The sequence below is a fragment of the Pelobates fuscus genome, chromosome 7 (assembly GCF_036172605.1).
Source record: "Pelobates fuscus isolate aPelFus1 chromosome 7, aPelFus1.pri, whole genome shotgun sequence".
Classification (NCBI taxonomy): Eukaryota; Metazoa; Chordata; class Amphibia; order Anura; family Pelobatidae; genus Pelobates; species Pelobates fuscus.
Window position 1 is genome coordinate 5,935,099 of NC_086323.1, and position 24,561 is coordinate 5,959,659.

The 24,561-nt window shown below is 43.2% G+C and overlaps 2 protein-coding genes across 2 annotated transcripts in view; one reads left to right on the forward strand and one right to left on the reverse strand.

Moving 5' to 3' along the window:
• SAMD13 (sterile alpha motif domain containing 13) overlaps positions 1–3,254 on the forward strand; it is a 49,328-nt gene extending 46,074 nt beyond the window's left edge. The window contains exons 3-4 of the mRNA XM_063427138.1: positions 369–480; positions 2,494–3,254. Of these exons, the coding sequence (XP_063283208.1) occupies positions 369–480; positions 2,494–2,637 (256 nt within the window). The 3' untranslated portion in view covers positions 2,638–3,254. The remainder of the gene's footprint in view (positions 1–368; positions 481–2,493) is intronic.
• Positions 3,255–6,312: 3,058 nt separating this feature from the next.
• Positions 6,313–24,561, reverse strand: part of LOC134568929 (uricase-like) — a 129,986-nt gene continuing 111,737 nt past the window's right edge. Inside the window, exons 5-8 of the mRNA XM_063427647.1 lie at positions 18,608–18,794; positions 18,070–18,193; positions 17,856–17,939; positions 6,313–6,443 (exon numbers count right to left, since the gene is read on the reverse strand). Of these exons, the coding sequence (XP_063283717.1) occupies positions 6,369–6,443; positions 17,856–17,939; positions 18,070–18,193; positions 18,608–18,794 (470 nt within the window). The 3' untranslated portion in view covers positions 6,313–6,368. The remainder of the gene's footprint in view (positions 6,444–17,855; positions 17,940–18,069; positions 18,194–18,607; positions 18,795–24,561) is intronic.

Below are 24,561 nucleotides of genomic sequence, written 5' to 3' on the forward strand. Positions count from 1 at the left end.
TATGTGCAGTTTACAATATTTGCTGCTGGAGGGGTAACTCCCCCCCCCCCCCCCAGCGCCATCACTAATGCTCTGGGTTGGCTAATGCTAAATCTGTGCATGTTTGGTGTCTGTGATCCCCCCCGTACAGCCCAATTCCTCCCTTAATTCCATCGTCAAGGACGCCCCTCCCCCTGCAGTGACATCACTAATGGGGAATAAGGCTGAAGGAGAGCTTGACCTTTGTGTGGGATAGAAACATGAATTTATGATGTCATATTTAATTTGTCATTCTGGGGTTATTAATTTATTCAGTGTTATAAATTACAGGCTAGAAGATCTGTCACAATCATGACTTATGATAATGTTTTCTGATTATCTTGTTATAGTTCTGTAGAGAATGGCAGACCTCCAGATCCTGCACACTGGGCCGTTGATGATGTTTTCAATTATTTCAAATCTGCGGGGTTTGAGGAGCAAGCAGGGGCTTTTAAGGATCAGGTACACATTGCCTCTTATTTGTAAAAAGAAAGTTGATCTTGGGCATCCAGGTGGCAGGGCAGAATAATGAGTGACTGCATTGTTACTTCCTTAACCTGCTCTCGATTACCCCATTACCCAGTTTTGCTCTCTTCCTGGCCACTCAGCAGACCGTCCTCATAGTCCGGGAGCTGCTCGTTAAAGTGTGACCCTTCAGTCCTCATACTCTGTGACCTCCTGCCGCCTTTTGTTCCAAATGACCACTCACTCCTGTCTCTACTTTAGCTGGGTGTACACTCGCCCTCTATCTCTCTGTAACCGTTCCTTCATTATCTCCTTTAAAAATGATCGACTCGGCCCACTCCTTACTCACTGGAGCACAATGCTCGGTTTCTCATTTGCCTTCCTTTACCCTCTTGGTACATGCATGTGACATCATGATTGCAGAATTAATGTGCTTGTTGCTGGCTACATTTTTACTCATCTACGTAAATCGCCAAATAAGAGCATACCAGAAATGTCAAATAAAAAATGTTCCAAAGGAATCCCTCCAGGCATTGAATTGCATATTTTTGTTAATCTCGCTCTATTTTAGATGACATATTCCTTCTTTAAAGCAGCTCTGTCAGCATAAACAAATGTTAAGCACTTTGCAAAGATAAACATATTTATAAAAATCTCATACAGACTGTGTTGGAGTTTCATTGAAATCCCAACACTTTCAGAGATGCCTTATGGTAAATCCCTAAGGTGAGGCAATAAGGCACCATCCCCCTCTTCGTGTGACAATATCTATGGATCCTCCATAGGTGTCAGAGTTTTACTCCCGTGCATGTGCACTGATGTGAAAATCGAAGATGACTTTGCATGGGACTGACAGTATCAGGTAAGTATAATTCACCATAACTATATAAAGCACTGACCAATTCTAGCCCCTCTTATATCTCCTCACAGATCCCCTACTCAGTCTCTCCGTTCTGCCTATGACCTTCTCCTGTCTGCTCCTCGCACCCGTACAGCCAACTCGCGCTTGCAGGACTTCTTGTGGGCGACTCCCTTCCTTTGGAATAGCCTGCCTACCACCATCAGACTCTCCCCTAGTCTTCAATCATTGAAGAAGTGCCTTAAAACCTATTTCTTTAGGAAAGCCTGTGGCCTCTCAGACTAACCTCTACCTCACATACCTGTCTCTTGCGCTCTCCTAAAGGGCAGCACTCTACTCTCTCCGCCAGCTTTGCTTCACTCCCACCTTATTTAATTGCTATATTCTGTCCTATTGTGTTCTACACCTCACCTCCTATTGACTATAAGCTCATTTGAGCAGAGTCCTCTTCAATCTATTGATCCTGTAAGTTTTTGTAATGGTCTCATTTATTGTTAAATCTCCCCCTCTGATAATATTGTAAAGAGCTACGGAATCTGTTGGCGCTATATAAATGGCAATAATAATAATAATAGCTGCACCCCTGAGCCACAGCACCCCAAGAGCGATTTCCTCATTGGAGGTCTTTGCCAAATATGCAAAGACCTCAGAAGATAACAAAATTGCCATAATTTCCATGTAAAGACTAAAAAATAATTGTGGGTATACCCGGAACATAGATTCTGCAGGAATGGTGCAACAATATGTTTTTCTAATCTTTTAGGCTACTTAAAATGGCCTATCTCACGATTTGTTTTAGGACCCACTTGTGCTTTTTGTAACTCCAGCTTACTCTAATCCTTTCTTTCTTAGTGTTTGATGAAGCTAGTATTAATAAAAAAAAAACATATTCAATAAGTAGGATGTCCCTCCATGTAATTCCTGGTGCTAGGTGACAATAAGTGAGTGTTGGTAGGAGGTGGATGGGTGATCCCTCAATATATTTCTTGATGGTAGGTGACACTAAGTTGGCGTTAGTAGGAGTTGGGTGGGTGATCCCTCAATATACTTCTTGATGGTAGGTGACACTAAGTTGATGTTTGTAGGAGATGTATGGGTGGTCCCTCCATGTAATTCTTGGTTGTTTACACTGACTGGTCTGTTATTTTCAGGAAATCGATGGGAAGTCTCTCCTTCTTATGACCAGGAATGATGTTTTAACTGGACTTTCTCTAAAACTTGGCCCAGCTCTGAAGATCTATGAGTTTCATGTGAAGCCTTTACAGACACAGAATATGAAGAAAAACTCGTCTTAGAAAAAGAACTGTACCAAAATCATCATCAGCTGTTAGGTGATACTCAAACTGTCAAATTTAAACCAAATATGACCCCTTGTCCTGGGGTGTACTTGATTCGAGATTGTAACATATCTAGAAAAGGCACCAAAAGTTCTGGTTCCTGGTGTTGAAGATGTGCCCCCTGGTGGTGTATGTGGCAATAGACACAATCTATAAAGGAACAGACATGAAGATTCTTCTGGGATGTGTCCTACAGCTGTCTTAACACATTGTCCTGTACAATACAAAGACCTGTAGCCCCTGAACCATGTATGATCTGAATGCTGGTTTAAAATGAATGATGGCTGGGTGAGGAAAATGCACCTTTATATTTCATGAAATCCTAGATTTTATTCTCAAGGTGACAATCGTGTGACTGAAAGTAAATATATTTAAGGCTTATCTTTTCATTCCATGTGGATGGTATACACAGCTTATTGGTTAGTATTCGTACTGTTTGACCCCCTTCCTGCTCGCACCACACATGCCGACTGCCGAACAATTCAGTGCTCAGTCCTGCTGCTCGCTTTATTTTATGATCTTGTGTGAATCTGTCATTGAATAATTGTCAGTTTGTTTGTTTGAATGAAAACAAACTACACAATAGGTTTACTCTCCCAAGTAGTGAATTTCACTGACTTTTCATCTGAATTGTGCAGTTTAAGCTCCTATTCCAAAGTGCACAAAATGATATATGTATTGCTGCTTTTTGGAAAAGGACTGCATTGGTCCTCTAACACCTGCTGTGATAGGGAACTAACTGAAGAATGAAGTTACAAACTATTCTGCAATTAATAATTTAATATTATCCAGAAAAATTGATGACCACAAATACACATCTGCACATTACCAAAAGATTCCTTTAACCCCTTAAGGACCAAACTTCTGGAATAAAAGGGAATTATGACATGTCCCACACGTCGTGTGTCCTTAAGGGGTTAAAATATCCACATGGAACATACCAGGTTAATGACACACCTGTCACCTGTTACCATTATCAATGCACGTGACAGTTCTTAACCTTCAACTGATAGAAAACAAAAGACCGAGTTGGCATCAGTTTTAATTTTTATTTTTTTTATGGGGGATGTTTTTTTTTAATTATTATATTTAACCTTGTGAAAGCTTGACATCACAAGATTAATGACGACATCACAGGTTATACCTGGTTTTCGATTAATAACATTTCTGCTCATCTTGAGACAATATCTATGGAGGCTCTTGCGGGATACTCCATAGACAGTGTTGTCCTATTGCACATGCGCGTGAGTACAGCACTGACATTTGGCTCCAAGCGGATGAAGTGACAGGAACTGAAGATTACAGTGGGTAACGTCCACAAGGCCAACTCACTCCCGCTACCCACCGGACCCCCAGCGGCGATGTCACCATTGGGGGTCTTTAAAGAATATTTAAAGACCCCTGATTGTGACAGGGTTGTTATGGTCTGTAAGATGGTTTGGGGATTTAGGATTGCTATGAAAACCATCTCACTTTCTGGCCAAAGGTCAGAAAACATAATCTATGGCTTACTAATGTTGGACCAATAACCACTCTCTCACTAGCAAGTTTTTAACCCTGAAGTAAATAAAAACCGCACTCCTGCGTGCTTGCAGAGGCAGTTGGTGGTTAAAGAGTTAAAATACATGAGAAGGATGCCCCAGAACTCCCTACTAACCAAGAGGAGACCACTGACACGCAATGGGGTAAAGCATTCAGGTTTGTGTCCTGGATCCCTGGTGGGTTTTTCTCAATTTCTTCATTTACCCCCCGCGATGAGAGAGCATCCCTGGTTTTTCTTTCATTTCCATTTATACTAACCAGGAAATTAAAATGTCTCAATCTCGCCTCCAAATGGCTTCAGCTCAGTGTTTGATAGATGTGTCCAACACTCTGTGTGTAGTCCGGACATTTTTGCTGCTAATTTTTGAGAGAATGCATTTCTGCCAAAGCAAATGGCACTATTTGGAGCTAATCACATACATTGCTTGCGTTGCCTTGAATAAATTCCTGAAAAGCTCTTTTAGGATCAGCGAACCTGTGAGACACGTCATTGCTTGGTAACATGGAGGTACGGGGGAGTTTAGCAAATCTCCCCAATAAATTTTATTAAATCACCCACAATAGCTTACTGTGTGCTTTAGCCATGTACCTGGGAATATTTACAGCATTATATATATTTTTTAAATAATGTGATGTTCGTTACATTGACAATCATTTGCGCAGCTTGTTTTCTGCGTTGGCCGGTTTGCAAATCGATGGCTGTGTTCTCTACAGGGTTAATTCTTGAAGAATATTGCCCACATTGTGCACCTCGTACACTCCATCCCTGAGTGTTGGGAAGAGTGGACATGCACACCGTGCTGCAGTGCGCCCCATGCATGCAGTGACCCTGCCGTTACAAGTCCATTGGTGCTTTTACTTAAACTGGTGCTAAAATATATCTGCAATCCAAAATCTACACACTTTCTTAAATAAAGAATGGAAATTCTTCTAAGCTTAGATGGATTTAACAGACTAACTACTTTTTGTATGTGGAGTGTTATAAATGTATATAAGAATCTGTCACTGAATTGTTATAAACTGTTCTAATATTGACATGCATTGTGTCTGAGTTTTTAACTTTTTACTAATTACAGAACCTGTTCAGCCTTGTAACGGCTCCCTCGATTACATACTCCATGTTTGTTTCACAGATTTATATTATTAAAGGGTTACTCCAATACTTTATGGCAAAACACCCCACCCCCCATTTGTAATTAATTATTGGGCATTATTCACTTTGTCCTACCCCCGGGCTAAGGTCCCTACGCTGGTCACCACAACCTGCCCGACTGCTCTCTTTCCCTCTCAGTGGTCCAAGAGTCCTATAGAAGCATTTGATTGGACCATCGTCACTGGCTCAGAGCGCATGCACGCACTCTAAGCTGGGGATGGAATAAAAAAAATTCTAGGTCATAGGAAGGTTGGAAGGACTGGAGGAAGGGGAGTTACAGGCTCCTGGCAGAGGCGCACAGGGGTAGAAACTAATTCAGTCTGTTGCACAAATTAAATACTTTGTGTAATTGGCCCACATCAAAGTTCTAGATATCGCTGTATGGAAACGCTGCACATTCAGATTTCTACCACGATAATCACTTCTACAACCAGATGTGGACATGAAGGCTGGACTCACCATTTAATTAGCAGAAATAGGTCTATGGATTAAAGATGTAAAATAACGTGAATTTATATCTTGTAATACCTTTTTTTGGACTAACAGAATTTTGGAGCAATAAACGTACAGGTGTTCTTTTTTTTTTTAAATAAAGTATAAAATGCTTAAAACTCGATGAAAAGAGAGTCTCCCGAAAGCTTGTAGTTCCCAAATTCTTTTTATCCAATAAAAAGGTCCAGCTGTTATTTTATGTTTGCAACACCGGACTAATACAGCTAAATTTCTTCTTTATCAGTTGGTAAAAATACCCAGATATACTAGATATTTACTAGCAGAGCTATGTCATTGATTAGCAGAGATGTATTTGAATGAGTTCCATCTCTGCACCAGTAATCACGTTTCCTTGGTCAGTCACCAGGACACGTATTATTTTTTATTAATTATAGCTCCCCGACATTTCACGTGATGAACCCAGTGAAGCAATCATACAAAAGGCAGAATGATCATTCCATTTTATTAATTAAATCACTGGTTAAAGACTAGATCACTGGAATCACAGTTTGGAAAGAGGTGTTCTTCTGATGGTGCCGGTGATATTCCCATACGGATTGTCCGAGGGTAGAAGTATCTGATAGAGAAAAACATATTGTATGAATATACTGTGATAGAATTATTTCTCTTGGATACTGTGTGATTTATTATCCACTGAGATACTGTATGATATATTATTGCTCCCCGAGATACTGTATGATATATTATTACCCACTGAGATACTGTATGATATATTATTACCCCCTGAGATACTGTATGATATATTATTGCTCCCCTAGATACTGTATGATATATTATTACCCCCTGAGATACTGTATGATATATTATTACCCACTGAGATACTGTATGATATATTACCTCCTGATTTACTATATCATATATTATTACCCACTGAGATACTGTATGATATATTATTACCCCCAAGATATTTTTTGATATATTATTACCCCCTGAGCTACTGTGTGATATAGTATTACCACCTGAGATACTGTATGATATATTATTACCCCCTGAGATACTGTATGATATATTATTACCCCCTGATATACTGTATGATATATTGCCTCCTGATTTACTATATAATATATTATAACCCCCTGAGATACTGTATGATATCTTAAAAACCCCTGAGATACTGTATGATATATTATTACCCCCTGAGATACTGTATGATATATTATTACCCCCTGAGATACTGTATGATATATTATTGCTCCCCGAGATACTGTATGATATATTATTACCCACTGAGATACTGTATGATATATTACCTCCTGAGATACTATATAATATATTATTACTCCCTGAGATAGTGTATGATATTATTACCCCCTGAGCTACTGTGTGATATATAACTACCCCCTGACCTACTGTATGATATATTATTGCTCCCCGAGATACTGTATGATATATTATTACCCACTGAGATAGTGTATGATATATTATTACCCCCTGAGATACTGTATGATATATTATTGCTCCCCGAGATACTGTATGATACATTACCCACTGAGATACTGTATGATATATTACCCACTGAGATACTGTATGATATATTATTACCCACTGAGATGGTGTATGATATATTATTACCCCCTGAGATACTGTATGATATATTATTGCTCCCCGAGATACTATATGATACATTACCCACTGAGATACTGTATGATATATTATTACCCACTGAGATAGTGTATGATATACAGGGAGTGCAGAATTATTAGGCAAATTAGTATTTTGACCACATCATCCTCTTTATGCATGTTGTCTTACTCCAAGCTGTATAGGCTCGAAAGCCTACTACCAATTAAGCATATTAGGTGATGTGCATCTCTGTAATGAGAAGGGGTGTGGTCTAATGACATCAATACCCTATATCAGGTGTGCATAATTATTAGGCAACTTCCTTTCCTTTGGCAAAATGGGTCAAAAGAAGGACTTGACAGACTCAGAAAAGTCAAAAATAGTGAGATATCTTGCAGAGGGATGCAGCACTCTTAAAATTGCAAAGCTTCTGAAGCGTGATCATCAAACAATCAAGCGTTTCATTCAAAATAGTCAACAGGGTCGCAAGAAGCGTGTGGAGAAACCAAGGCGCAAAATAACTGCCCATGAACTGAGAAAAGTCAAGCGTGCAGCTGCCAAGATGCCACTTGCCACCAGTTTGGCCATATTTCAGAGCTGCAACATCACTGGAGTGCCCAAAAGCACAAGGTGTGCAATACTCAGAGACATGGCCAAGGTAAGAAAGGCTGAAAGACGACCACCACTCAACAAGACACACAAGCTGAAACGTCAAGACTGGGCCAAGAAATATCTCAAGACTGATTTTTCAAAGGTTTTATGGACTGATGAAATGAGAGTGAGTCTTGATGGGCCAGATGGATGGATTGGTAAAGGGCAGAGAGCTCCAGTCCGACTCAGACGCCAGCAAGGTGGAGGTGGAGTACTGGTTTGGGCTGGTATCATCAAAGATGAGCTTGTGGGGCCTTTTCGGGTTGAGGATGGAGTCAAGCTCAACTCCCAGTCCTACTGCCAGTTTCTGGAAGACACCTTCTTCAAGCAGTGGTACAGGAAGAAGTCTGCATCCTTCAAGAAAAACATGATTTTCATGCAGGACAATGCTCCATCACACGCGTCCAAGTACTCCACAGCGTGGCTGGCAAGAAAGGGTATAAAAGAAGAAAATCTAATGACATGGCCTCCTTGTTCACCTGATCTGAACCCCATTGAGAACCTGTGGTCCATCATCAAATGTGAGATTTACAAGGAGGGAAAACAGTACACCTCTCTGAACAGTGTCTGGGAGGCTGTGGTTGCTGCTGCACGCAATGTTGATGGTGAACAGATCCAAACACTGACAGAATCCATGGATGGCAGGCTTTTGAGTGTCCTTGCAAAGAAAGGTGGCTATATTGGTCACTGATTTGTTTTTGTTATGTTTTTGAATGTCAGAAATGTATATTTGTGAATGTTGAGATGTTATATTGGTTTCACTGGTAAAAATAAATAATTGAAATGGGTATATATTTGTTTTTTGTTAAGTTGCCTAATAATTATGCACAGTAATAGTCACCTGCACACACAGATATCCCCCTAAAATAGCTATAACTAAATACAAACTAAAAACTACTTCCAAAAATATTCAGCTTTGATATTAATGAGTTTTTTGGGTTCATTGAGAACATGGTTGTTGTTCAATAATAAAATTAATCCTCAAAAATACAACTTGCCTAATAATTCTGCACTGCCTGTATTATTACCCCCTGAGATACTGTATGATATATTATTGCTCCCCGAGATACTGTATGATATATTATTACCCACTGAGATACTGTATGATATATTATTGCTCCCCGAGATACTGTATGATATATTATTACCCCCGAGATACTGTATGATATATTACTGCTCCCCGAGATACTGTATGATATATTATTACCCACCGAGATACTGTATGATATATTACCTCCTGAGATACTATATAATATATTATTACTCCCTGAGATAGTGTATGATATATTATTACCCCCTGAGCTACTGTGTGATATATAACTACCCCCTGACCTACTGTATGATATATTATTGCTCCCCGAGATACTGTATGATATATTATTACCCACTGAGATAGTGTATGATATATTATTACCCCCTGAGATACTGTATGATATATTATTGCTCCCCGAGATACTGTATGATACATTACCCACTGAGATACTGTATGATATATTACCCACTGAGATACTGTATGATATATTATTACCCACTGAGATGGTGTATGATATATTATTACCCCCTGAGATACTGTATGATATATTATTGCTCCCCGAGATACTATATGATACATTACCCACTGAGATACTGTATGATATATTATAACCCCCTGAGATACTGTATGATATATTACCCCCTGAGATACTGTATGATATATTATTACCCCCTGAGATACTGTATGATATATTACCTCCTGATTTACTATATAATATATTATAACCCCCTGAGATACTGTATGATATATTATTACCCCGAGATACTGTATGATATATTACCCACTGAGATACTGTGATATATTACCTCCTGAGTTACTATATAATATATTATTACTCCCTGAGATAGTGTATGATATATTATTACCCCCTGAGATACTGTGTGATATATTACTACCCCCTGAGCTACTGTATGATATATTATTGCTCCCCGAGATACTGTATGATATATTATTACCCCCGAGATACTGTATGATATATTACTGCTCCCCGAGATACTGTATGATATATTATTACGCACTGAGATACTGTATGATATATTACCTCCTGATTTACTATATAATATATTATTACCCCCTGAGATACTGTATGATATATTATTGCTCCCCGAGATACTGTATGATATATTATTGCTCCCCAAGATACTGTATGATATATTATTACTCCGAGATATTGTATGATAAATTATTACCCCCTGAGATACTATGTGATATAGTATTACCATCTGAGATATTGTATGATATATTATTACCCCCTGAGCTACTGTGTGATATATTACTACCCCCTGAGCTACTGTATGATCTATTTTTACCCCCCCACCCCCCCAATAGAATATATCACTTTCATACATTCTGTAAGATTTTTTTACTCTCTGAGTAGTTATCATCATCTGTAGAGATCATGCATTAAATGAATATATTTTATCCCCTGTAAATAAACTGTATACTGTATTATTAAATCCTGGAGCATACCGTTTCCCCCCTGAAAATAAGACATCCCACAAAAATATGCCCTAGCTTATTTTCATGGGATACTTGTAATATAAACCCTAGGTGAGATTGTCGCTATTTCGCTAATCTATGTTCGGGGAATTTTCCTTGATCATAGATTTGTGGGATTCCATGCGCTAATTCGCTAGTCTATGTTCAGAGAAGTTTCCTTGAACATAAATTCAAACATGTAGCGGCGGCCATCTTAAAATTGTCCAGCGGTGTTTTGTCGTAGAGTGTATGGAACCGTTTTGGGCATGGGACCATTTGCACGGCGGGGCAAATATAAGACTTCCAGGAAATTCCTGAACCCCTGAAACGATCTCGGTGATTTTTGGATATGTTGTTCACCCAAATCGGTTCAGGGGTTCAGGAATTTCCTGGAAGTCTTATATTTGCCGCACTGTGCACATGGTCCCATGCCCAAAACGGTTCCAAACACAATGGCAAAACACCGCTGGACAATTTAAGATGGCCGCCGCCACATGTTTGAATCTGTTCCAGTTAAAAGTCCAAAGGGCAGAAACAGTACTTTTGAACATGGGTTATCACAGTGCCCATAGTCCCAGGGTAGGAGGCTGGCAAACCGGCCCCTCCAAAAACCAGTTACTTTCGTTACACATCTTCCCTTTCCGGGGGAGACTAACCAGGTACCTGACCTTCTGTCGGTCAGTACCTGAGTTAGTCAAATAGCCCACCCACAAAAAGCAATGACTGGACCTGGTGGCTCCTGTCATCTGTCTCAGTCCTATATCCAGCGTTACAGCTGCGTAGTGGGGGGAGTTGGAAGTTTCTGGATTAAGGACAAGGTGAGGGCAGAGGCTCACGTGGATTTCGTCACAGTGAACATATCCTCTTCATTCTGTAACTGGGCGCCTCCATCTTAGCTCCCTGTCCATCATTGTTATAAGCTCCGCCCATTACACCTGGCAGTCAGCATAGAGAGCGCCACCTCCATCTTAGCTCCCTGTCAATCATTGTTATAAGCTCCACCCTTTACACCTGGCCGTCACAATAGAGAGCCACCTCCATCTTAGCTCCCTGTCAGTCATTGTTATAAGCTCCGCCCTTTACACCTGGCAGTCAGCATAGAGAGAGCCAACTCCATTTCAGCTCCCTGTCAATCATTGTTATAAGCTCCGCCCTTTACACCTGGCAGTCAGCATAAAGAGAGCCACCTCCATCTTAGCTCCCTGTCAGTCATTGTTATAAGCTCCGCCCTTTACACCTGGCAGTCAGTATAGAGAGCCACCTCCATCTTAGCTCCCTGTCAGTCATTGTTATAAGCTCCGCCCTTTACACCTGGCAGTCAGTATAGAGAGAGCTACCTCCATCTTAGCTCCCTGTCAATCATTGTTATAAGCTCCGCCCTTTACACCTGGCAGTCAGTATAGAGAGAGCACCCTACATCTTAGCTCCCTGTCAATCATTGTTATAAGCTCCGCCCTTTACACCTGGCAGTCAGTATAGAGAGAGCCACCTTCATCTTAGCTCCCTGTCAATCATTGTTATAAGCCCCGCCCTTTACACCTGGCAGTCAGTATAGAGAGCCACCTCCATCTCTCCGTCAGTCATTGTTACAAGCTCCGCCCTTTACACCTGGCAGTCAGTATAGAGAGAGCCATCTCCATCTTAGCTCTCTGTCAATCATTGTTATAAGCGCCACCATTTACACCTGGCAGTCAGCCTAGAGAGAGCCATCTCCATCTTAGCTCCCTGTCAATCATTGTTATAAGCTCCGCCCTTTACACCTGGCAGTCAGTATAGAGAGAGCCACCTCCATCTTAGCTCCCTGTCAATCATTGTTATAAGCTCCGCCCTTTACACCTGGCAGTCAGTAAAGAGAGAGCCGCCTCCATCTTACCTCTCTGCCAATCATTGTTATAAGCTCCGCCCTTTACACCTGGCAGTCAGTATAGAGAGAGCCACCTCCATCTTAGCTCCCTGTCAATCATTGTTATAAGCTCCGCCCTTTACACCTGGCAGTCAGTAAAGAGAGAGCCGCCTCCATCTTAGCTCCCTGTCAATCATTGTTATAAGCTCCGCCCTTTACACCTGGCAGTCAGTATAGAGAGAGCCCCCTCCATCTTAGCTCCATGTCAATCGTTGTTATAAGCTCCACCCATTACACCTGGCAGTCAGCATAGAGAGAGCCACCTCCATCTCAGCTTCCTGTCAATCATTGTTATAAGCTCCGCCCATTACACCTCGCAGTCAGCATAAAGAGAGCCACCTCCATCTTAGCTCCCTGTCAATCATTGTTATAAGCTCCGCCCTTTACACCTGGCAGTCAGCATAAAGAGAGCCACCTCCATCTTAGCTCCCTGTCGATCATTGTTATAAGCTCCGCCCATTACACCTGGCAGTCAGTATAGAGAGAGCCACCTCCATCTTAGCTCCCTGTCAATCATTGTTATAAGCTCCGCCCTTTACACCTGGCAGTCAGTATAGAGAGAGCCCCCTCCATCTTAGCTCCATATCAATCATTGTTATAAGCTCCGCCCTTTACACCTGGCAGTCAGTATAGAGAGCCACCTCCATCTTAGCTCCCTGTCAGTCATTGTTATAGGCTCCGCCCTTTACACCTGGCAGTCATTATAGAGAGATCCACCTCCATCTTAGCTCCCAGTCAATCATTGTTATAAGCTCCGTCCATTACACCTGGCAGTCAGTATAGAGAGAGCCGCCTCCATCTTAGCTCCCTGTCAGTCATTGTTATAAGCTCCGCCCTTTACACCTGGCAGTCAGTATAGAGAGCCACCTCCATCTTAGCTCCCTGTCAGTCATTGTTATAAGCTCCGCCCATTACACCTGGCAGTCATTATAGAGAGATCCACCTCCATCTTAGCTCCCTGTCAATCATTGTTATAAGCTCCGCCCATTACACCTGGCAGTCAGTATAGAGAGAGCCGCCTCCATCTTAGCTCCCTGTCAATCATTGTTATAAGCTGCCCCCTTTACACCTGGCAGTCAGTATAGAGAGAAACACCTCCATCTTAGCTCCCTGTCAATCATTGTTATAAGCTCCGCCCTTTACACCTGGCAGTCAGTATAGAGAGAGCCACCTCCATCTTAGCTCCCTGTCAATCATTGTTATAAGCTCCGCCCTTTACACCTGGCAGTCAGTATAGAGAGAGCCACCTCCATCTTAGCTCCCTGTCAATCATTGTTATAAGCTCCGCCCTTTACACCTGGCAGTCAGCATAGAGAGAGCCACCTCCATCTTAGCTCCCTGTCAATCATTGTTATAAGCTCCGCCCTTTACACCTGGCAGTCAGTATAGAGAGCCACCTCCATCTTAGCTCCCTGTCAATCATTGTTATAAGCTGCCCCCTTTACACCTGGCAGTCAGTATAGAGAGATCCACCTCCATCTTAGCTCCCAGTCAATCATTGTTATAAGCTCCGTCCATTACACCTGGCAGTCAGTATAGAGAGAGCCGCCTCCATCTTAGCTCCCTGTCAGTCATTGTTATAAGCTCCGCCCTTTACACCTGGCAGTCAGTATAGAGAGCCACCTCCATCTTAGCTCCCTGTCAGTCATTGTTATAAGCTCCGCCCATTACACCTGGCAGTCATTATAGAGAGATCCACCTCCATCTTAGCTCCCTGTCAATCATTGTTATAAGCTCCGCCCATTACACCTGGCAGTCAGTATAGAGAGAGCCGCCTCCATCTTAGCTCCCTGTCAATCATTGTTATAAGCTGCCCCCTTTACACCTGGCAGTCAGTATAGAGAGAAACACCTCCATCTTAGCTCCCTGTCAATCATTGTTATAAGCTCCGCCCTTTACACCTGGCAGTCAGTATAGAGAGAGCCACCTCCATCTTAGCTCCCTGTCAATCATTGTTATAAGCTCCGCCCTTTACACCTGGCAGTCAGTATAGAGAGAGCCACCTCCATCTTAGCTCCCTGTCAATCATTGTTATAAGCTCCGCCCTTTACACCTGGCAGTCAGCATAGAGAGAGCCACCTCCATCTTAGCTCCCTGTCAATCATTGTTATAAGCTCCGCCCTTTACACCTGGCAGTCAGTATAGAGAGCCACCTCCATCTTAGCTCCCTGTCAATCATTGTTATAAGCTGCCCCCTTTACACCTGGCAGTCAGTATAGAGAGAGCCGCCTCCATCTTAGCTCCCTGTCAATCATTGTTATAAGCTCCGCCCTTTACACCTGGCAGTCAGTATAGAGAGAGCCACCTCATCTTAGCTCCCTGTCAGTCATTGTTATAAGCTCCGCCCTTTACACCTGGCAGTCAGTATAGAGAGAGCCGCCTCCATCTTAGCTCCCTGTCAATCATTGTTATAAGCTCCGCCCTTTACACCTGGCAGTCAGTATAGAGAGAGCCACCTCCATCTTAGCTCCCTGTCAATCATTGTTATAAGCTCCGCCCTTTACACCTGGCAGTCAGTATAGAGAGAGCTACCTCCATCTTAGCTCCCTGTCAATCATTGTTATAAGCTCCGCCCTTTACACCTGGCAGTCAGTATAGAGAGAGCACCCTACATCTTAGCTCCCTGTCAATCATTGTTATAAGCTCCGCCCTTTACACCTGGCAGTCAGTATAGAGAGAGCCACCTTCATCTTAGCTCCCTGTCAATCATTGTTATAAGCTCCGCCCTTTACACCTGGCAGTCAGTATAGAGAGAGCCATCTCCATCTTAGCTCTCTGTCAATCATTGTTATAAGCGCCACCATTTACACCTGGCAGTCAGCCTAGAGAGAGCCATCTCCATCTTAGCTCCCTGTCAATCATTGTTATAAGCTCCGCCCTTTACACCTGGCAGTCAGTATAGAGAGAGCCACCTCCATCTTAGCTCCCTGTCAATCATTGTTATAAGCTCCGCCCTTTACACCTGGCAGTCAGTAAAGAGAGAGCCGCCTCCATCTTACCTCTCTGCCAATCATTGTTATAAGCTCCGCCCTTTACACCTGGCAGTCAGTATAGAGAGAGCCACCTCCATCTTAGCTCCCTGTCAATCATTGTTATAAGCTCCGCCCTTTACACCTGGCAGTCAGTAAAGAGAGAGCCGCCTCCATCTTAGCTCCCTGTCAATCATTGTTATAAGCTCCGCCCTTTACACCTGGCAGTCAGTATAGAGAGAGCCCCCTCCATCTTAGCTCCATGTCAATCGTTGTTATAAGCTCCACCCATTACACCTGGCAGTCAGCATAGAGAGAGCCACCTCCATCTCAGCTTCCTGTCAATCATTGTTATAAGCTCCGCCCATTACACCTCGCAGTCAGCATAAAGAGAGCCACCTCCATCTTAGCTCCCTGTCAATCATTGTTATAAGCTCCACCCATTACACCTGGCAGTCAGCATAGAGAGAGCCAACTCCATTTCAGCTCCCTGTCAATCATTGTTATAAGCTCCGCCCATTACACCTCGCAGTCAGCATAAAGAGAGCCACCTCCATCTTAGCTCCCTGTCGATCATTGTTATAAGCTCCGCCCATTACACCTGGCAGTCAGTATAGAGAGAGCCACCTCCATCTTAGCTCCCTGTCAATCATTGTTATAAGCTCCGCCCTTTACACCTGGCAGTCAGTATAGAGAGAGCCCCCTCCATCTTAGCTCCATATCAATCATTGTTATAAGCTCCGCCCTTTACACCTGGCAGTCAGTATAGAGAGCCACCTCCATCTTAGCTCCCTGTCAGTCATTGTTATAGGCTCCGCCCTTTACACCTGGCAGTCATTATAGAGAGATCCACCTCCATCTTAGCTCCCAGTCAATCATTGTTATAAGCTCCGTCCATTACACCTGGCAGTCAGTATAGAGAGAGCCGCCTCCATCTTAGCTCCCTGTCAGTCATTGTTATAAGCTCCGCCCTTTACACCTGGCAGTCAGTATAGAGAGCCACCTCCATCTTAGCTCCCTGTCAGTCATTGTTATAAGCTCCGCCCATTACACCTGGCAGTCATTATAGAGAGAGCCGCCTCCATCTTAGCTCCCTGTCAATCATTGTTATAAGCTGCCCCCTTTACACCTGGCAGTCAGTATAGAGAGAAACACCTCCATCTTAGCTCCCTGTCAATCATTGTTATAAGCTCCGCCCTTTACACCTGGCAGTCAGTATAGAGAGAGCCACCTCCATCTTAGCTCCCTGTCAATCATTGTTATAAGCTCCGCCCTTTACACCTGGCAGTCAGTATAGAGAGAGCCACCTCCATCTTAGCTCCCTGTCAATCATTGTTATAAGCTCCGCCCTTTACACCTGGCAGTCAGCATAGAGAGAGCCACCTCCATCTTAGCTCCCTGTCAATCATTGTTATAAGCTCCGCCCTTTACACCTGGCAGTCAGTATAGAGAGAGCCACCTCCATCTTAGCTCCCTGTCAGTCATTGTTATAAGCTCCGCCCTTTACACCTGGCAGTCAGTATAGAGAGAGCCGCCTCCATCTTAGCTCCCTGTCAATCATTGTTATAAGCTGCCCCCTTTACACCTGGCAGTCAGTATAGAGAGAGCCGCCTCCATCTTAGCTCCCTGTCAATCATTGTTATAAGCTCCACCCTTTACACCTGGCAGTCAGTATAGAGAGCCACCTCCATCTTAGCTCCCTGTCAATTATTGTTATAAGCTCCGCCCTTTACACCTGGCAGTCAGTATAGAGAGAGCCACCTCCATCTTAGCTCCCTGTCAATCATTGTTATAAGCTCCGCCCTTTACACCTGGCAGTCAGTATAGAGAGCATACAGAGAGGAGGAGACATTAAGCCATTTTTAACTTATCCTCTTCACTTGCAATGTGTGCCTTGTCTGATTTGGATTATGCTGTAATTTGGTAAATCTTTAATATAAACAAAAGATACTGGAGCATCTGATGAACTATTTTTGGTGATTTACAGGTTTTTATTCAATGATGTAAATCTGAAATGAAAGGCAATTCCAATTCCAATTACTTCTAAGAGCTTATATCAACACCAGTGATATTGTATTATCTATTATTAAATCCTAGAAGATATATCTTCAGAGATACAGTGTTAAACATTATTAAACAGTGAGTGAATGTCATGTCGAGGGGTCCTGTATGATATATAATAATATATAATAATATATCACCTCCACAGCTATTGTATTACCCCCAGATAGTATAAAAATCCCGGGAGATATATTATTATGCCCTGAGGGTGTATTTACATCTCGGAGATACTGTAATATATCCACCACGCTAAGATGCTACATAGCATTAGCCCCGGGGGATATGTATCCGCCCGTCAGAAATGTTTACCTCATCCGAGTTGGAGAGCCCCAGTTTGCTCATATCAATAGAAAAATAGTGTTTGTTTGGCAAAATCAGTTCAATTTCTTCAATCTGTAAAGAGAAAAGAGTTTTATCCTCAGCAGCACTAAAATAAAAATCAGCTATTATGGTGTGAAATGTAATGTTTACCCAGAAATAAACACTTTAGTAAATAGTCGAATGGCATTTAAGGAATAATTACCTCTGGAACCTTTCTTAAGCTCAGCGTCTGGATATCAAACAGTGTCTTCTGGATAGACGGTGAATATTCCCCCTTATCAAAAGGCCCGGCGAATGTGTCCAGGATCGTCTCTTTAATAATTTCCCTGCAACAACAGAAACATTGACAGATTTCCCCTACAGACAGAGCACAGTGCGCGACACGGGAGACCGTTATCATTTATACGTTTATATTAATTACACCAAAATAGCTGGATGGCTCTGCCGACTATTCAGTAAAATGTATCTTACATGAAAATGGCCTATTCCTAAACACGGGGTTATTAATACATTTTAATAAATATTATATGACATGGGATAATAGAGGGGGTTTAATATTACTAAACACAGGGTTATTATTAATACATTTTAATGAATATTATATGACACGGGATAATAGAGGGGGTTTAATATTACTAAACACGGGGTTATTATTAATACAGTTTAATATTAATTAATATTTAATAAATATTGCACATTATACAACGCTGGACTTTAGGGGATTTAATATTTACACTCACCATACAGAATCGTAATCCGCTACCTTATTAGTGTTATATTTCCATTTGCAGTTTACGACTGTGGAGAAGCATCGATCTTTCACTTCCTGCAGAGTTGTAAATCGATCTTTAATAAATCCTTCAAACCCAGACTGGGTGGTTTTAAGGACTCGAAGCTCCTTAATCCCAGAACGAATCACGGGGGGACCTGTACATAGGTTCCAACATTTGGAAAAATACAGATTAAGGAACAGCGCGCACATAAAAATAAAAATTTTACATTTTACAAGGCTACTTAAAACCACCTATCTCAGCAAACAAATAAGGAGATTCAGTTCAACCATATGCCGGGCTGGTGCAAGGATTTTTGCCGCCCTAGGCAAAATAAAATTTACCGCCCCATTCCTTTCACCCACTCATGCAGAGTTACCTACTCTGATCCATACTCACACACACACACACACACACTGACTCATGTAGACACACACACAGAAACATGCAGACACACACTGACCCATACACACAAACACTGATCAATACACACACACAGAACTGACCCATAAAGACATACACACACACAATCACACTGACCTCCCCACACACACACTGATCCATAAACACACACACAATCACACACTGACTCATATAGATACACACACACAGAGACCCATGCAGACACACACTGACCCATACACACACACACTGATCCATACTGTCAGGATTACTAGTTGATCCAGTGTGTCACACTGAGGACTAATCGGTAACATATTACTTAACATACCAAAGAATAGTCAGGATACTTGCCAAGGTCAGGGGATACAGAAAGAGACACAACGATAACGGAAAGCCAGAAGTCAGGGATACCAAAATACAGGGAAGTCAAAACAAAGCCAAAGTCAAAAACCAGAATATAATCGTTCAGGAACACACTCTCGTACAACCACTAGGGAAACCACGACAGGGCAAAGAGGATAAAGCAATTCCTGCTTTACCATTCTGATTGGCTGAGATCGATCTTTGACCCCAAAACTTGTGCACGCGTCTCCCGCGTGACATCACGTGGACGCCGACATTGTCAAAACGTGGGTGGACGTGGGGGTATAATTTGCCATGGATCCAAAGTGGCCGGCGTCCGTCAACATGCTGCAAGAGTCAGTTATTTTGGCATGGAAAGAGCGGATCTTGCGGTCAGCATGGATGTCAGAGGCCGGAACCCAGGAACGGTCTGCAGGCCCATAACCCTTCCAATCAACTAAGTACTGTAAAGCGTCCCAAGAAAATCTGGAATCAATTATGGAGGAGACCTCATACTCCTCCTGTCCAGAAACAACCAAAGGAGGAGGGGGAACACTTGGGACAGTATACATATTGCAAACAAGTGGCTTGAGCATAGAGACATGAAATGTATTTGGAATCCGCAAGGAAGCAGGGAGAGCCAAAGAATACGAGACAGGATTAATCCTACGAAGGATACAAAATGGGCCAAGGAATCTAGGAGCAAACTTCATGCCAGGAACTTTAAGTTTGATGTTGACCAAACCCTCTCACCCACTTGGTAAACATTGTTAGCATCCCGTCTTTAATCAGCATAGCGTTTGAAACGGTCAGCTGCAGTTCCCAGAGCGGAGTGAACTTTGCCCCAAGTATCACGAATAGAAGCAAAGCGATTCTCTAAATCGGGAATAGCCGTGTCAGAAAAAACAGCCGGCAGAACAGTAGGATGACTGCCATTATTAATAAAAATGGGCTATGTCCAGAAGAGTCATGGTCAGCATTGTTCCTAGCAAACTCGGCTCTAGTAATTCGGACCAATTATCTTAAATGCTATTAACAAAACAACGCAAATATACTTCCAATGACTGGTTAGCCCTCTCAGCCGTACTATTGGTTTGGGGTTGATAAGAGGATGAAAAAGACAATTCGATGCCCAATTGTTTATTTAAAGCCCTCCAAAACCGAGAGACAAACTGAGAACCTCTGTCCGATACAATATTGTGAGGAATGCCATGTAATCGGACAATCTCACTTATAAAAATAAGAACCAGGTCTTGTGAGGATGGCAATTTCTTAAGAGGGATGAAATGAGCCATTTTAGAAAAGCGGTTAACACCATAAGAATAGTGGTATAGCCATTAGAATTAGGAATTTCAACAATAAAATCCATAGATAAGTGGGACCATGGGACACTAGGCACAGGAAGTGGTTGCAACAACCCACAAGGAAGCTTATGAGGGACCTTAGAAACAGCACAAACTGAACAAGCCTGCACATAATCCTTCACATCGTTTTTAAGGGAATCCCACCAAAATGATCTTGTGATTGCAGATATGGATTTATTGATGCCTGGGTGTCCAGCAGTCACATTGTTGTGGAAAACCATCAGTACATTCTTTCTTTCACCTAATGGAACAAACAATTTATCAAGTCTTTTATTGCATGGTGTCTGAGACTGAGCCTCCATTATAGCACCAAGCAAGGGAGAAGACTGTGAAAGAACAGTAGAAGCGATGACTTGTGTTCCTGTAAAGATTCCGTATCAAACTGTCTAGACAAGGCATCTGCCTTCCCGTTCTTGGGACCAGGTTTGTAAGTTTTAAGGAAGTTAAAGCGAGACAGAAACAAAGACCATCTAACCTGTCTAGATGATTAGCATCCCCCATCTAAGCCAAATTCTTATGGTCCGTTATGATCAAAAGGGGATCCTTGGACCCTTCCAAAAGATGCCGCCACTATTTAAGCGCTAGGACAATAGTTGCCAATATCATAATTGCGCTCAGCGGGAGAAAGCTTTCTGGAAAAGTAACCACAAGGATGCAAAGGGGTGTCCTGACTCTCCCTTTAAATAAGAACCACCCCTATCCCAGCTTCGGAGGCATCGACTTCCAATATGAAGGGTTTGCTGGTGTCAGGGTGTCTCAGTATGTCAGCAGAAGCAAACCTTTGTTTAAGAAGTTCAAAAGCTTCTTTAGCTTCCTTAGACCATACGGTACTACTAGCCCCCTTATGTGAAATATTGGTGATGGGGGCTATTACAGAAGAGAACCCCTTGATAAATCTTCTGTAATAGGTGGCAAACCCAATAAATCTTTGGATGGCTTTTAGTCCGCTAGGTACTGGCCACTGTATAACAGCCTCTAGTTTCTTAGGGTCCATCTGAAAACCAGAGGCAGAAATGTTATACCCCAAAAACTGTACTTCAGTCTGATCAAACAAGCATTTTTCCAGTTTACAATAAAGTTTGTTTTCCAGTAAAGTCTACAAGACTTGTCTGACCTGTTTGTGGTGAGTAGTGATGTTGCGAACATAAAATTTTTGGTTCGCGAACGGCGATCGTGAACTTCCGCAAACGTTCGCGAACCGCCATAGACTTCAATGGGCAGGCAAATTTTAAAACCCACAGGGACTCTTTCTGGCCACAATAGTAATGGAAAAGTTGTTTCAAGGGGACTAACACCTGGACTGTGGCATGCCGGAGGGGGATCCATGGCAAAACTCCCATGGAAAATTACACAGTTGATGTAGAGTCTGGTATTAATCCATAAAGGGCATAAATTACCTAACATTCCTAAATCACAATGGATATGGATTGACACCTGACATATGACATATTGACACCTTAACATATGGATTGACACCTGTCCTCAGAGACCATGATACACACTGACACAGAGCAGAATAGGGACTGTTCCCCCTACATAGGGTCACTTGGCAGATATGGATTGACACCTGTCCTTCAGGGACCCTGATACACACTGACACAGAGCAGAATAGGGACTGTTCCCCCTACATAGGGTCACTTGGCAGATATGGATTGACACCTGTCCTCAGGGACCCTGATACACACTGACACAGAGCAGAATAGGGACTGTTCCCCCTACATAGGGTCACTTTGCAGATATGGATTGACACCTGTCCTCAGGGACCCTGATACACACTGACACAGAGCAGAATAGGGACTGTTCCGCCTACATAGGGTCACTTGGCAGATATGGATTGATACCTGTCCTCAAAGCCCCTGATACACACTGACACAGAGCAGAATAGGGACTGTTCATCCTACATAGGGTCACCATTTTTAGCCCAAGGCAACTCATCTCATCAGGCCTTTTTTAGTCGAATGTATCGCCCACTGTCAGTCCCTTCAGGATCCATCCCTCATTCATCTTAATAAAGGTGAGGTAACCTAGACTTTTTTGACCTAGGCGACTTCTCTTCTCAGTGACAATACCTCCATCTGCACTGAAGGTCCTTTCTGACAGGACACTTGAAGCGAGGCAGGCCAGAAGTTCTATCGCAAATTGGGATAGCTCAGGCCACAGGTCAAGCCTGCACACCCAGTAGTCAAGGGGTTCTGCAGTTAAGGCGAGGTAGTCTGCTACCTGTCGGTCGAGTCGTTCTCTGAGGGTGGATCCCGAAGGGCTGTGGCGATGCATATGTCCTCCATCAATAACACGTCTTTAAAGCGTCCTGTCCTTGCCGGCGTGGTCGTGGGAGGAGGAGGATTACTTTTACCTCTTCCCCTGTTAGATTCCCGTTGTGCTGTGACATCACCCTTATACGCTGTGTAAAGCATACTTTTTAATTTATTTTGCAAATGCTGCAACCTTTCTGACTTGTTGTAATTTGGTAACATTTCAGCCACTTTCTGCTTATACCGGGGGTCTAGTAGCGTGGACACCCAGTACAGGTCGTTCTCCTTCAGCCTTTTTATACGAGGGTCCCTCAACAGGCACGACAGCATGAAAGGCCCCATTTGCACAAGGTTGGATGCTGAGCTACTCATTTCCCTTCCTTCTCCTCAGTGATCTCAATTAAGGTATGTTCTTCCCCCCAGCCACGTACAACACCACGGGTACCAGATAGGTGACAACGAGCAGCCTGGGATGCCTGTTGTGGTTGGTCTTCCTCCTCCTCCTCAAAGCCACATTCCTCCTCTGACTCCTCTTCCTCACAATCCTCTTCCAGCGTTGCCGCAGGTCCAGCAAGCGATGCTGATAAGGCTGTTTCTGGTGGTGATGGTGACCACAACTCTTACTCTTCCTCTTCATGCTCATCTACGGCCTGATCCAGCACTCTTCGCAGGGCATGCTCCAGGAAGAAAACAAATGGTATGATGTCGCTGATGGTGCCTTCGGTGCGACTGACTAGGTTTGTCACCTCCTCAAAAGGACGCAGGAGCCTACAGGCATTGCGCATGAGCGTCCAGTAATGTGGCAAAAAAATTCCCAGCTCCCCAGAGGCTGTCCTAGCACCCCGGTCATACAAATATTCATTAACGGCTTTTTCTTGTTGGAGCAAGCGGTCGAACATTAGGAGTGTTGAATTCCAACGTGTCGGCTGTCGCAAATCAAGCGCCTCACTGGCATGTTGTTTCGCCGCTGGATATCTGCAAAATGCGCCATGGCCGTGTAGGAACGCCTGAAATGGCCACACACCTTCCTGGCCTGCTTCTGGACGTCCTGTAAGCCTGTGTACTTATGCACAAAGCGTTGTACGATCAGATTACACACATGTGCCATGCACAGCACATGTGTCAACTTGCCCAACTTCAATGCCGCCAACAAATTTGTTCCGTTGTCACAAACCACTTTGCCGATATCCAGTTGCTGCGGAGTCAGCCACTTTTCCACCTGTGCGTTCAGGGCGGACAGGAGTGCTTGTCCGGTGTGACTCTCTGCTTTCAAGCAAGTCAAACCCAAGACGGCGTGACACAGCCGTATCCGGGATGTGGAATAGTACCTGGGGAGCTGGGGGGGTGCCGTTGATGTGGAGCAAGACGCAGCAGCAGAAGAGGACTCAGCCGAGGAGGTTATGGAAGAGGATGGAGTAGGAGGAGAAAGGAGGTGGCAGCAAGTCATGGCGGTGTAACCAACTCCTCTGCAGAGCCACGCATTCCATGCTTGTCAGCCGTCAGCAGGTTTACCCAATGCGCAGTGTAGGTGATATACCTGCCCTGACCATGCTTTTCAGACCAG